The 14,396-nt window shown below is 36.3% G+C and overlaps 1 protein-coding gene across 2 annotated transcripts in view; it reads right to left on the bottom strand.

Moving 5' to 3' along the window:
• Window positions 1–8: 8 nt before the first annotated feature.
• Window positions 9–14,396, bottom strand: part of LPIN2 (lipin 2) — a 35,395-nt gene continuing 21,007 nt past the window's right edge. For both annotated transcript variants that reach the window (XM_088524112.1, XM_010222349.2), the window contains exons 6-20: window positions 12,646–12,769; window positions 11,676–11,994; window positions 11,347–11,446; window positions 10,168–10,355; window positions 8,927–9,020; window positions 8,523–8,592; window positions 8,324–8,413; window positions 7,462–7,544; window positions 6,249–6,393; window positions 5,326–5,474; window positions 4,755–4,841; window positions 3,526–3,678; window positions 2,459–2,573; window positions 1,725–1,828; window positions 9–1,401 (exon numbers count right to left, since the gene is read on the bottom strand). In XM_088524112.1, coding sequence (XP_088380238.1) covers window positions 1,257–1,401; window positions 1,725–1,828; window positions 2,459–2,573; window positions 3,526–3,678; window positions 4,755–4,841; window positions 5,326–5,474; window positions 6,249–6,393; window positions 7,462–7,544; window positions 8,324–8,413; window positions 8,523–8,592; window positions 8,927–9,020; window positions 10,168–10,355; window positions 11,347–11,446; window positions 11,676–11,994; window positions 12,646–12,769 — 1,966 coding nt within the window. In that variant the 3' untranslated portion in view covers window positions 9–1,256. The remainder of the gene's footprint in view (window positions 1,402–1,724; window positions 1,829–2,458; window positions 2,574–3,525; window positions 3,679–4,754; window positions 4,842–5,325; window positions 5,475–6,248; window positions 6,394–7,461; window positions 7,545–8,323; window positions 8,414–8,522; window positions 8,593–8,926; window positions 9,021–10,167; window positions 10,356–11,346; window positions 11,447–11,675; window positions 11,995–12,645; window positions 12,770–14,396) is intronic.

Genomic DNA, 14,396 nt, shown 5'->3' with positions numbered 1-14,396 from the left:
AAAAAGCAGAGCTTTTTGCCTTCCAGTACTATTAGAGAGAGAAGTACTAGGTGGCTTTACAGCTGATAAATACTGGACTGGAAATGCAGTTTGTTTGCAGGCTCTGATCTGAACCTGAGGAATGACCAGCATAATGCTCACAAATTACTCAAAAGGAGGAGGAAAAAAAAAAAAGAAGTTTCATTCTGCTCTGCAGCATTTAAACCATTCTCATACCTAGAATCTCACTATTGTGCTGCACTTCCTTCCAGCTACTGAAAACCTGCAATACAGTATTCTGGAAAGACCTGCACTAGATAATTAAAAAATTAAATACATCATTTTCTTAGTATTACAATTCCCTGAATATAATCTGTACACAGTTTTTACTGGCCTACACAGCATACAAGCACATATGCATCTCCGTGCTGAAAAGTGAAATAAAAATGCCAGTTCCCCAACTCTTAAAGAACTCTTCCAAGATTTCTCTTGATCGAAATATAACATAAAACAGCGCAGCCTGGAAACAACAAAAGCCATACGAGTATCTGAAGACCACTTTCATTTCAACAAGCTCAGGGAATGGTTTATGCTCTGCATGTTTAAAAAAGTAAGCAAAGTTTGTCTGAGCATGAACTGTACAAGCACAGTCTCGTACATGTGAAAAAGGCATATTTACATTTAATGAGGATATTTATGTCTTCAGAGCCTATCGGGCTGTTAATGTTTACACATTTTCTGTATTTGAGAAAGAGTTCTTAGCTTCTGGCTCCTTTATAAATGGCCTAATTATCCACCTGAACATTAGACCGTGCTTTTATTAATAAGTCTGACATTATATTTGGCAGTTTCTATATCCTTTTTGGCTTCTTTTTAAAAAATAAACTATTAAGACTAATACAAAAGTCTATGCTTACCATAAGGTCTGTACTGATGAAAATGCAAAGTCATAGTTTACCTCAGCATTTAATTGTCATGAAACACTTGGGTGCCACTGTCAGCACGGACAGGCCGATCCCACGCGCCTCAGAACAGTTACGCACAGACAAGCGCGACAGGAAAACCAAGCAAAACAAGAAACCCACAAAACCACGTCAAGAAAAAAAAAATAGCAGCTTTGCATTTTCTTTGTCTCAAACCGACAGTTAAAGTGATTTCTTTAGTAACACTTATGGTACCCAGTATATAAATTAGCATCTTTGTTAAGGAAGTTCTTCACATTTAAACTGAAGTTGAATAGCTGACATGAAATCCCACTTCTAGGAGAGGAGTGCTTTTCAGACGAGGTCTTCCATGTTCAGGTCAGGAAGAGGCTCTCTCCAGTAGCAGAAGGAGCTGAATTCTGGGCACGGAAAGGCAGAACTCTGTTCTTTATTAAGCAATGGGAACACATGTTCCACAAGCTCACTTAGTCTGAAATACCTATATTAAAAGAGAAGAAAGACCATTATTCCACTGTCTAGTCACTGCTCAGCTGTAGCCAAAAAGAGCTTTAGAAGTCTTGTCCAGAAGTCTACAGTGAATAAGGCAGCACTACTGCAAAAATGATTTTCAATTTTATTTTGCCAGTTTACTTTTCCTTTTGAAAAGCCACAGCTAGGTATCCAAAGCTGAAAGTTTACAGCAAATAGAGTATTCAAATTTTGTAATAGAAGATCATAAGATCATCATTGTCACAGTGACAATTATTTTCTAATCTCACTCCTAGATACTTTTTCTAACTAAAATAATAAAAATAAACTTACGAGGATTTGTTTCCCTTGGTCCGTTCCTGGATCAGTTCACCCTTTGGGTTCACAGTAAATATCCTACAGTCTGGAACTCCCACTTGCATGTAGGCATACACATCCTGCAAACAGTACAGGAAAATAAACAGAAGAAAATGAGCAAAAGCACAGAAGAAGCACCATCAGTCCTGAAGGAATAAGAAAACTGATATAAAAGCTGGTTCAAAAGAATAGAGCAAAACTGTCCCTTAAAAATCGAACATTCCTTCCCCCACCACTTCCTTGTCTCCTCCTCTGTTCCCCCATCAAATCCCCTGAGCCTTGTTCCCCAACTTGGTACCACAAACACGCACAAAATCTGTACCACACAATACTATCCCTTGTGACAATACTCAGTTCTCCTCTTTGGAATATCCCCTCTCACTAACTTAATTACAATAGCACTGAGCAACAGAGAAACTACAACAACTGTATGACTGAAAAAAAGAAAAAAAAAATCAGGATAAAACCAATTCAAATAATCATGAGTTATAAAGCTGTCAAATAGGCTGAAAAAGAAGAAGAAGAAAAGGTGTTACATATTGAATAAAATCTTGAGAATACTAATACATCTTCACAACCTTCTGCACATAAGCCGTTGTATTAGCTTTTACTTAAGGTATTCAAACAGACACAAAATGAAAATCCTATTTCTTTTGCTTCCCAAGTATTTCATGCATTTTAACCCTTCAATTAGAAAGGGACAGACTTACATTGGGCCTGTTTCCAAAAGCAGCATAGAAAGGTTGTTTACTAGGAGCAAACAAATTCTTGATATCATTCAAACATTCGATTTTGAACTTTTCAGGCTTCTTTTCTATTACTTCCCTAAAATAAAATTTGAACAGTCACATTCTAAATCACAAATTGATACTGGGCGTCCTCCTTCCCCTGTTTATCTGGTATTTGTATTGTCATTGCTTCCTTTTGCTAGTTACATAGACATTGGCAAATAGTTTTTCAAGATACAAGAACCAATGAAATATGCCCTGTTTTTCAACATCTGTGATAAAATATAGGTGACTAAATAGGTTAACTAACATTCCAAGGTCACTAATGGAGTTTGAGAACTGCTTTGTTCTAGATGACCATCTGAATCAGGGGTAGCACACAGCAGCCTGCTACAACTTCGCCCTGGCCAAAAGCCTGCGGAAGGATTATTGATGACCCTAATGGAAGCTGATGTCGTCATGAATCAGTTCATTTTTATTTTATTAAAACAAATGAGCAACTCCCCCTTCCCCACAAAACAGAGAGAGTTTTACACTACTAGCTCTTCCCAAAATTAATTGTGTCAAACTATAACTAAACTCCACATTGCTCTGTAATATTTATGTATGGAACACTCCCAAGATTCGAAGATCATTCAGTATTTCCTCAGCTTCTCCGTCAAAATACACCACCTTGTGTAACAGCATTGTACTAGAACCCTTGCAACTGTATTTAAAAAAAAAAGAAGTTCCAAAAATACATTTTACTAGTTACTAATAGTCACTAGCGAGGGTTTGAAGGACAGGCAAAGAGCCTATAACTTCTATTTTGTATTTTGTAGCCACTTTAAACAAAAGCATACTATGCATGAAACCCAGAAGAAACAATAGCTTAGAAATGATTCCCAAATGGACATCAAGTCTCATCAGCAAATCTAGCACAGGGGCAGAATGGTAGGTTACAGGTATAAAGTCTAATTCAGCATCTCGACAAAATTTTAAACTACTACTATTTTTTTTTTTTTTTTGGTTCTGCCCCTATCCTGGGTACAGGAAATCCCAGTGCTTACCTATGAAAGGCAGAGAACAAACTGCTGGGAGACAACATGAGAGGACCCCTCGGGAGAATCGTTCCTTTGTCATTCACCCAGTGCAGGTACCCTCTGGTCATATCTGCCATTCCAATGGCACGAGCAGAACAGTACAGAAACTTGTAGCCGTTTCTAGAAAAGAATTTCCAACTTAGTTCATATTCTTGCTGAAGATATTCCTTGACAAGAAAAATATTCTGTTCTGGCAATGTGCAGATGCACCCATTAGATAATGGCTTGTTGTGGTGAGCTGCACAAACATACAGAAAAAGATGCCTGCTCCCAATCGGAAAGGCATAGAGGAGTTTAAATACACAAGCTGAAATGAAGCCTGAGAAACAGTATGCAGGAAAAAGAAAAAAAAGAACAAAGATGATACTAGTAAGATGACCGTTTGATGGACTAAATTGTGCAAGATCAGTGATTCTAAATTACTTGAAAGGCAAGTATTTAATTGTATTCTTCACACGTAACACTGGATAGCAGATTTCCAGTGCTGATTGTTCACTTTCAGGTTGTTGTCAGAATTTGCAGCTCTTACAGAAGGAAGCAAAACAATGAGCATTCATCAAGTCCCTAAATAAAAACCTGCAGACTCCGTAAGCTCATTTGTTATAGAACACTGTACACAGCTTATACATACACAACTGGAGGTAGGATTCAGGCCACTCACTTTCCCTCTGTGGCTGTGGCAAGTTGTAATTAGGCATGTTTCAGAATGAGAAATCATATCCTGAGGAGCATTTGCTTGAGTTTGGTAGCAAACACATTGAAGCACAAAATATTCATGTATTAGGAGAACACAGTTTGGGTCTGAATATATACTGGACTGTATTTCTAGAGGGCTTTATGAGTGATCTGAATTGTTGGCAATAAACACATCCACAGCGGTTCCAAAGCTCTTATCTTCCCTTTTGCAATCCCAACAGTATTACAATTTTTAAGAAGTCAGTGCAGAATGAAATGTTTGAAAAAGGGGCTATTAAAAGTGGTGGCTTCCATTTCTACCAAAGTCCACCTCAGAGGGAACATCCTAGCTTTGTTTGTGAATGTCAAATAGTTCACTTGCCATCATTTAGGTTGATGAACTGTAATACACTGAGTAATTATCAACAATCCAATTACCCACCCATTAATTCCCATGTTCCAAAACAAAAGAAAAAAACAAACAAAAAAAACCCTAGCTGCTTCATAGGTTGGATACATACTCATTTATAGAATGATAAAGTTTGGCAATGCCCTGATGAGTCCAGTCCTTGCCAAGCTGTGGGAGGATCTGCCCTAAAGCATCAGACCTAGAAGCAAAACCAAAGAGAGCTGAAATGAAATATACAAGTTTTGTTAAAGACAATTATCAATGCACATATGATTTACAATGAATATTTACAGAAATATTATTGTAGAAAGTCCTAGGTGTTTCTACAGAGAATCAGTAACCAGCCCAAACTGGGCAATTAGTAGGGCCATATGGCATAACTCAGTTTCCAGGTTAACCTATAGGTGTTAAACCTAGAGAAGTCTCACCAGAAGGCAAGCACTTACACAGTAAACATCAACATCCTGCATTATTCTTTTAAAATGCTCCTTCTAGTTTGCTGTAAATATGAGTACAAATTGAAGTCAAAGCAGCAAGCATGTTTTAGAACTTTTATTAAGCATTCCTTTGCATTTTTCTAAATCAAGCTTCCTTGCCTGCTTACAAAAGGAAGAACAATAATAAAGGAAAATAAAATGTCAAACACAAAGAAAAGGAAAAAAGAAAACCACACTAATACTTACTTGGTTATTGTTCCATCAATGTCCGATATGATGATTTTGTCATTCCAGTTCCAAAGATATATTGTTCCTGCACACCGACAAGTCCCTTGATACTGAGTTGTAATGCTAAATACCACATCATTAGGGCCGTCTCTGAGTTTCAGCTTTGCCTTTCAAATAAATCAAAATAATTAAACATATAAATTGCCTTCATTTTAGAACTTTTGACTTGCAGAAGAGCTACAGAAAATGGCTCAAATGTTCTTCCTCAACCACCTTGATTAACTGGTCAAAAAGTGAATCATAGTCTGGGTACACATGGTTTCTCTTACTTCCATGTCTGCGTAGAGCAACACTGACTAGTAATGTAGTAATACAGGAAGAGCACTAGAAAAGTGAGAGTTGCATACGGTGAGCATACACACAAACCGAGCATGCAGTCATACTTCTGGCTTGGTGGGTGGTGTTTCAAAATTCTTTCTTGATAAAGGAGATAATGTATTTAGGTTGCCACAGAACTAACCTGCAAGTTAGACCGAATAAGCAGAGCAAAGTACAGCAACATAATGTTAAGGTATCCGAATTACAGAAGGCTACAATGTCACTTTTTGGCATCATAATCTCTTAATATAGAAGTCGAATTATAGAAATTTGTAAGAAATTATCCCTTGTTATCCAAACACAGAATTATGATTCTTAAAAGCAAAAACCAACAGGAAAAAGAAACAATTCTTCCCTGCAACTGCCCACATTAGCACCAGAAGAGGAGCATGCTTTAAGGAGATCCTATTCATTTATTTCAATGCCAAAAAAATTAATGGCTGAATCACTTCTGACTTCGTGAAATGTGTTTATGCATTACTTAAGAAGAAAAAGCCCAACTTTTGGAATTACACACAGAGTAGAATTCTGAATCATTCTATGTTCAATTCTACGCCACTTACTATTTGGTCTGAAGATAGTCTGAGCGACTTCTTATAAGATGGAGTGTTCCCATGGGTTGGAAGCTCCACTGGGACAGAGTCTATTTTCAGGGATTCTTTCAATTCTTGTGACGCTTCATCACTAGAAGAATCATCCTCTGCAGGTCTAATATGACACCAGTCAGAAAAGATGGAAGGTGTATCAAACTCTTCTTTAGTGGTTTAAGATTTGTATATTCTTATGCAAGATTCATTTTTGCTAATGTGAAGGACTCAACATTAGCTTGATGGTTCAAACAAATGAAGCCCATGGTCTAGTGAATGCCCAGATAAAGCCAGAACACGTCAATAAACAAGTCAGGCTTGTCGTGCAAACTGCTCCCGGTGGAACTCTAGAGACTACTACGCACACTCGAGCTGCACCCGCACAATGGGTTTAGTAGAGACACAAGGGATACAGAACAAGCAACAGTATTTTGCTTAAAAAAAAAAGAAAAAAAGCCAGTTACTACCTAATTTGAACTGGGGGATGGTGTGTTAGTGGAGTAGCTCACCTTTCAAGCTTATCACAGACTTATTTCTCTGCTAATTAGAGATTTCATGATTAAAAGCATTTAGTTTCTCTCAAGTAACCAATCACAACATAAATCATTACTTAAATCTTTAAGGCATTGACAACTCTCTAAAATATCTTTGTAAAATCATGGGAGAATCTAAATATGCACAGTTTTGTGCTAGATACTTCTAGTTTTCAACTGCAATCTTGGGCAACTCATACACAGTAATTAATACCATTTTATTGTTTCAATTATTTCATGTGACAACAAAAATGGCAGATGGTTCAAGTTATTCAAACAATATTAGGATTTTACAGAAAAAAAAAAAAAGAGAGAGAGAAACAATAGCCCAGAAAGAGTCCCACTATGTTTAATAAATCACAGGGTAGTGGTTTGCTGCTAAAGGTTACCATATATGTCTTTATTTCTCTGTCAGTTAGGTTAAGATTTAAGAAGTAAACACAATAGAATTTAGGAAATAATTGTAGTGTACTTGTAAGTTCCTGCACTGTTTGCTGCACTTTTTTTTTCCTAAATTGTTTGCCAAAGACATCTGTTTTCTGTTCAATAGCTCAGAGAGAAATGTTTCTTCCCACAATAAATTCCTACTCGATACTTCATTAAAGAGAGAGAGACAGTTTTTCAGTCCACAAAATAGTCTTCAGACAGAAACACACCTACTATTAACTTGCTCTTTTATAGTTGCTGGCAGCTCATTTGCTCTCTGCGTCTCAGATTTCCCCTCCTTTGCCTCTGGTATCTAAAATAACACAATAATAAAGAACATATTGCCATTTTAAGAATCTTTAACTGATCCAAGAAAATGCATAGTTCACATATAAGCAAATTGCTAGCAGTATAGTTCATAGACTATATTAAGTGCTCAGAATTGTTTATTTGATTACTTAATAAAAGTATCCTTAGAAAGAAATGATCTATTAAAGCTTTTCATTTTTCCAGGAAACTGAACTTTGCAGGCCAGACATTATGAAGGATTAGTTTAAGATGATGAATTTGGCATTAAGGAGGCTCCCAACCAAACACCTCTAACTTCATAAATTTTAGCTGCCATGCTCTACACAGGGTTGTTTATTTTTTATTAAGTTTCATAGATGCCCACTCAGGCTTTGAATTAAGTTCAATCTAAAATGGGATAGCTCAGCATGACATCAGTTACACTGCACAGCATCTTCTTTTTTATTTTTGTATACATTCCTAAAACACACTGCAGTGTCTGAAGAGTAGCTCTGACAATGATTATGAATTAAAAGGAAGGATCTTAATAACACTGTGCAACAACTAAACTTGTCTAATATCTTGAGGAAGTTTTATTCGTTTGAACCACCTAGAGAGTGAATACAGAGTGGTATTTGAGACTTTAAATATACAGAAGTAGCTAACTACAACACTGAATAACTCACAGCTGGTAGGAAGGGATAGAAAGCTGCATGAGAAGCATTACAAGACACAGTGCAGACCTTTTTTTTCCTCCCTCTTTTAATGGCCAAGTGAATCCAAATCAAAGTAGCTTTCAATTACCTGTTTAGTCATGCTCTCTCTCTTGCGCCAGAACCACCACCTTCCAGACTTCTTTGGCATTTTTTCTTTGACCCAAGACTCAACTGTAGCCTGAAAATATTTAGTTTAATTTAGATATGTTTTTAAGTTGTGTAGAAAATAAAGACAGAATCATTTATTACATGCAAAATGTTTCAAGAAAAAAAAAAAGTCTATTTACCTTGGGCAAACTTTTCTGAAACACCTGCAAACTCAAAATCATTGGAGCAGCCAATGCCCAATTATAATACCTGTTTCAAAACACATTATTGATTAATGCATTCAAATGTTGTGAATTAGCATGCAAAACACCTTAATGAAAACATTTCTTAATGAAAAGACGTCTATTTGATGCCAACAACTAATACTAAAGTTTGCTACAAGCAACTGGTATTATTAGTGGTAATCATTGCAAAATCTTGCTTCAGTCAAAGCTAAATTTAATGTAGAACTGCAGTTCAAAAATCATTCTCTGTAAGACCAAAAAGTTGTTCCATCAAAAGTACAAATCACCTGAGAAATGCTCTTTAAAGAGGAGATTTTAAGGGCAATCCATACAATAATTACATTATGTAGAGAATTTACCTGTTATAAATCCTTATTACCAGATTAGGATTGTCTATGAGTCCTGGATTTTCGGCAAATTCATGATAGGTAATAATATGTTCCATGAATTTTTCTGCAATAGAAATACTTTGTATTAATTAAAAATAATAACCACCCCCAAGAAGTCTGGTTAGTGTGTATCAAGGAAAATATCTTCTGGTATTTCAGAGTCTTTGCTGTTCTTGCACCATTAGACAAGTGGGGTTAATATGACCTACCTGCAATCTAATGACACAAGGACTGCCTCACACCACTTATTTGCTTCAACAATCACAGTAATGAGACATAAGGGATTAAGAGGAGGTAGGAAATGATTTGGTGCCCAGGCTGCACAAAGACAGCTGTGCTCGTCTAAGCAAATTGACTTTAAAATTATTATGGCAACACTAAAATTAATGGGCAGGGAACGTTGTTTGTTTTGCTTTGTTGTTTTTAAACATCTGTAACTAATTGCACTCTCATGATTAGCAACTATATGGATTTGTATAAAATAATAATTTAGCACAAGTCCTGTGCACAGATGATGTACCAACTTTTTTTTTTTTTTTTTTAAATCAAGTCCTAGTGTTCTGGGTCTTCATTAATAAAAGAATTTCTAATGCATCAAATGAAATGTACTGCAGCACTAGAAGTGCTGTTTTTCATCTACTTTACATGTTCATGAAAATTAGATGCTTGCAGAAGCTGCTCCAAACATGCATAGAGTTAACTTCCATATTAAAATAAGTGGGAGCTTTAAGAAAAAAAAGTCAACTGGTGAGAAAGATGTGAGTTCACAAATATTTGCGATAGTAGAAGAGCAAGAGATAAGACAGTGGCATTTTTTACTCTTCTAATTGCTTAAAGCAATAGAAAGAAGAAAACTTATCGAGGAATAGGATAAAATATTGTTTATAAAGATATATATTGAGCAAAGGAAGCAACAGCAACTAGAAACAAGTGTGATTGCATTACATACTATGTATCTGACCAATGAAGGAGATAAGCTTTAAGAATTTAGTTCTCTTGACTGACTTGTTTTTGCACAATTGCTCTGCTTGCCAAATACTTCTGAATTTTACAGTGCAAGCAATTTTATTCTACTGGTGGATATAGAAAATCAGTTTCCTAGTTCTCTTTTCTCATCAGGAGCATAATTATAAGCCAAACTTTCCTCAAGAATATTTAAGTCACTAATTTATCTGAGCTTTACTGCCATTTTTGCTGAGCTTTTTACATACCTTTAGAAATCTCTCCATTCTCATTAAGACCACCACAGAGCGACAGTGTGACATCAGGCAAGTCCATAGCAGAATCTGACAAGCACTCTGTGCCACTATCAGCAGCAGCACTTCCTACAGATTGTGGTGACTGGGAACCAGAAAGGGTATCAGACTCCGTCCACTGCCTGAAGCCTGGGTCAGAATCACTAAAGAGAGATCCACATTTTCCATTGTATTTCACTTATGAATAAACATTTTATATTATAGAACACAGTGTACAAGGAGTTACTTAAAAATTCATCTTGCTACAGGATTCCTTTCAAGTACTATATGATTTAAGAAAAAAAGAAGTAAAAAGCCCAAACATTTCATAATACTGTAAGACTGAAAGTTTTCAGTTTTCCTCTTCCTAACAGTTATCTAAATTAATTACATGGCTCTTGCCTGCAACAAAACTGGGTTTAATATGGAGAAAAGACCCTCTACATTCTATTGTCCCAGAACAATACTATGCTCCTCCATCAGAATATTGTACAATAAGAATGAAGGAAAGAAGACAGTGCTTTATGCTTTTAGAATGCAGTGTATTTGAAAAAAGTACAATGCAAAACACCCCTTCAAATAATATCATGCTGTCATTTAAGATTACAAGTAGTTATATGATCATGAATAATGTAATTAGTAAGAAATGTATTACTTCAATCAACAATCTATAGTATTAAATTTAGTAAGAAAACTTTTTTTTCATTTAATTCCTCCTGTATCTATCAGTTCCCTCCTGACACATATAGTGAAAGTTTACAACTTAATTTTAAATAAACCAATAGGATCTAGACATTTTTCATTTTTACAAAGATCTTCCTAGACAGTTATTCTGCTGGGGAATATTTTCAGAGTATAGAATGCTTTAATCTCATAAAAAACAGAAGCAGAGCACTAGTTCTATGAAGACAGAGATCTCTCAGTAAAGGATCTTCCATATGATATTTCAGTGTATTTCTTGCCAAATCAGAAAGAGTTTTCTGCAAAAAAATCAACATTGATCAATGCTGATTTCACAAAAGTACAGAAACCTGGAGTCCAATACTGCAGGAGTTATCTGTAGTAAACCATGAACACTTAAATCATACATGTAACAATTTATGTAGTTCAACATGAATACTAGCCTAAATCCATAGAAAATCAATTCAGAATTACCTTTTGGGAAAGTAAAGTGCTGCAACTTCAGGCTCCAAAGCCTTTAGGTCATCCAAGTAGATATCATCAGGCCCCTGATGATGACTTCGCTTGTGTACCCCTGTCAATTTGACAATTAAGATTACTGGGAAGAACCTATCCAGACACATCAAATAGAAATATAATTGTGGAAAACTCAGATTTACTCATAGCATTTATAAATTTCAGAGTTTAATTACAGTTCCAGTCAGGTAACACTTTAAATAGGAAAGTTACATTTCTACTTTTCCTAGAATTGCTTCATATTGGCAGCTAACATCAGAGGAAGAGAAAAAAGTTTTATTATATACCTTTCTTTTTCGAAGGGGAGTCAATTTTTGCTGGTGGCTTTGTTTCTGCTGATGGATCCACCAGTCTGGAATGATGATCAGCATCTAATGGTAATGAATCTTGTGGTTCTGTGACAGCAGAAGCAACAGAATCTTTAACATTCATCTGCTTAAGCAGAGGATGAGTTCTTGGTTCAGGTTTGAGGACTGTGCAGACTGACTCTTTCACCACATCATCGTCTTCAACTTCATCAGAGCTGAGGATGACCCTAAAATGAGTCTTTTCTGATGGGGTAATGGTAGCTGTTCTGGGATGCTCAAGTTTTTCCTTCTTGCTTATCTGAAAAATAAAACTCTTATCAATCCTTTCATTTCTCATATCGTTTGGTTTAGACTAGTCTAAACATTAAACTTGTACTTACAGGAATTTTGTCAGTAAGTTCAGACAGAAAATACAACAGTTTTGTTGCATTTATAACAACAACAATTTTTGTTGTGTTTAAATACAACATAAAATATAGCTCATCTAATTAGCAGTTTCCTTCATTGGAAGCTACATACTAGCTTACAAGTTCAGTAAGGAAAACTGTGCTGGGAAAATTCTGACTTGATCAAGTCAGGACAAGAAAAGGCATAAATACAGACACACTATCAGTTGTCATGTTAGATACCAAGTTTACTTAATCAAGGCTCCTATTTCTCTGGAATGAACTACAACTTTGATCAAAAGAAATAAAGAAAATGAATTGCTACAGTTGCTTTCTTTAGTATCTAACAAAATCTTAAAATTACAGATTTTGACTATTGTGTTTTCTGGAATAACTTTGCTTTGGAAAACAACGTGCTCACTATCAGTCAGCCTCAAGAGGGTGCTCATTTCCCATTCCAGGGGAACTGCTAAGTGTAAGAGCAGGAGATTTCCTGCATCCTTTAGGTCCTTTAGATGAGCAAAAATTCAGTTTCTAGACTTCCAGGCAATATATAAATTTACCTTGGTTGATTCTGGGAATCCTCCCCATGTCCATTCCATATGAGATTCAGATCTAAGCAAGCTCTCAGCAGGTTTAACTTCTAGCTCTGAATCACTTTTAGGGCAGACTGGCTCAGAGAAAGGGCTAGCAAAACAAAAAAAGAAAGCTTCAGTGTTTAAAATGCATTTGTCGTGCAGCTAGTGTTGGTAGAGTTCTCTCTGGCTTAACAGAGCTTTGATTATTCAGCAACAGGGCAAGATGCCCAGCTGGGGTTTCAGACAGTGAGAAATTAGGTTAAAACTAAAATCACATTAAGGGACTTACATACTGATCACCCTATACAGATTTTCCAACTATACCCTTAGCATACGTATAACTCCCCTCACTTCACCTTCCATCAGAAACAAAAAACAAAAACAAACAAAAAAAATCACAAAAACCAACCAAACAAACAAAAACACACACACACACACACAAATCCACAAAAAACAACAGAACAACAGCAAGGAAAAAAATAAGAGTTTAGCTACTATCAAAAATAGAGAGAGAAATTAGCTTAAATTCCTGTCCTCTTTGTACCTTTATAATTCACAGCGCGTTTACATATAAACACCACATAACTAAAAATCTTACACTAACCTCAAGATTAAATTGCTCAGTGCTACAGCTTTTCTAGTCAAAAGATGTTAAGAATAGGACAGTACAGGCACCACTAGTCTATTTTTCACATGAACCTGAGAGATACCAGAAAATGTAAGGCAGCAGGAAATTCAAACAAGTCTACAAGATACAATCTGCGATCTTGCTTCTTACTTCCAGCATTCAGTGTTTGAGGATAAAATAAATAAATAAATAAATAAATAAAATAAAAAATTAAGAGATTTTTTTCCCTCTTTCTTCATTAACAATTTTCTGGATGGTCATTTCCCCTTCCTTCTTCTTGCAAAGGAAAGATATCTCAAAGGTAAAGAACTCTTCTTGCTCTGTGCTTATTAAAAGAACTGTTATTGTTAGGGCTCCGGGCGAGAAAAAGACAGAATTTCTGTAGGATTCTGGGGAATTACTCTCAGATGGTGTCCAAATGTTGAAATGGATGCAGTTGGATATACTATCCTGTAAGGGACAAAACACACACACACACACACACACACACACACACACAACACTCATACACAGTTATAGTCGGAAAGAAGCAGCAATATCTGATTTGATTTCTCAGGACAGCCTTTGCAACTCCAAAATTGAGCGAGGGATAAACCACGTCTCCTAGACATAACCTGTTCATCTATGTTACCTACAGTTTGAAAAACTGAGAAGGAATATCAACCTGCCTTGATAAAGGACTCTGTGCTACAACTGGCTAAGCGACACTGTCCTTGTGACACCCTGTCAATCCTCAGGATCAAACACTGATGCTTGATCATCATAAATCCTTTGAGCACGCTTGAAGATCATGTCTCGCTAAGTACAGCTGAGGATGTGGTTGTTAGCTTGATAGTGTGGTACCTTCAGACTGTATTGAGGCTGTGGCCTCAGAAACACCACAAAGAGAGATTACGTGCACTTCAGAGAGCGTGTCCTGAAGCTTAAAGTCTTCTCTTCCGTTCAGTTACTATCTATACCAGAAGAACAGGCACTTATGCACAGAGCAGGAAAAATGCAACACCTGGGTATCATGCAAGGCTGAGCAACAATGTCCAGAGACACTACGAAGACATCTGCTGTGAGGTGCAGTCACCAAACAAACTGAAAAGTAGCAAAACTAGATGAG

This window comes from Tinamus guttatus, unplaced genomic scaffold (genome assembly GCF_059628265.1).
Source record: "Tinamus guttatus ecotype Peru unplaced genomic scaffold, ASM5962826v1 Tinamus_guttatus_pri_ptg000203l, whole genome shotgun sequence".
In the NCBI taxonomy this organism is placed as follows: Eukaryota; Metazoa; Chordata; class Aves; order Tinamiformes; family Tinamidae; genus Tinamus; species Tinamus guttatus.
Note: the sequence above shows the minus strand (reverse complement) of the source record. Positions and strands in the feature narration are given on the sequence as shown.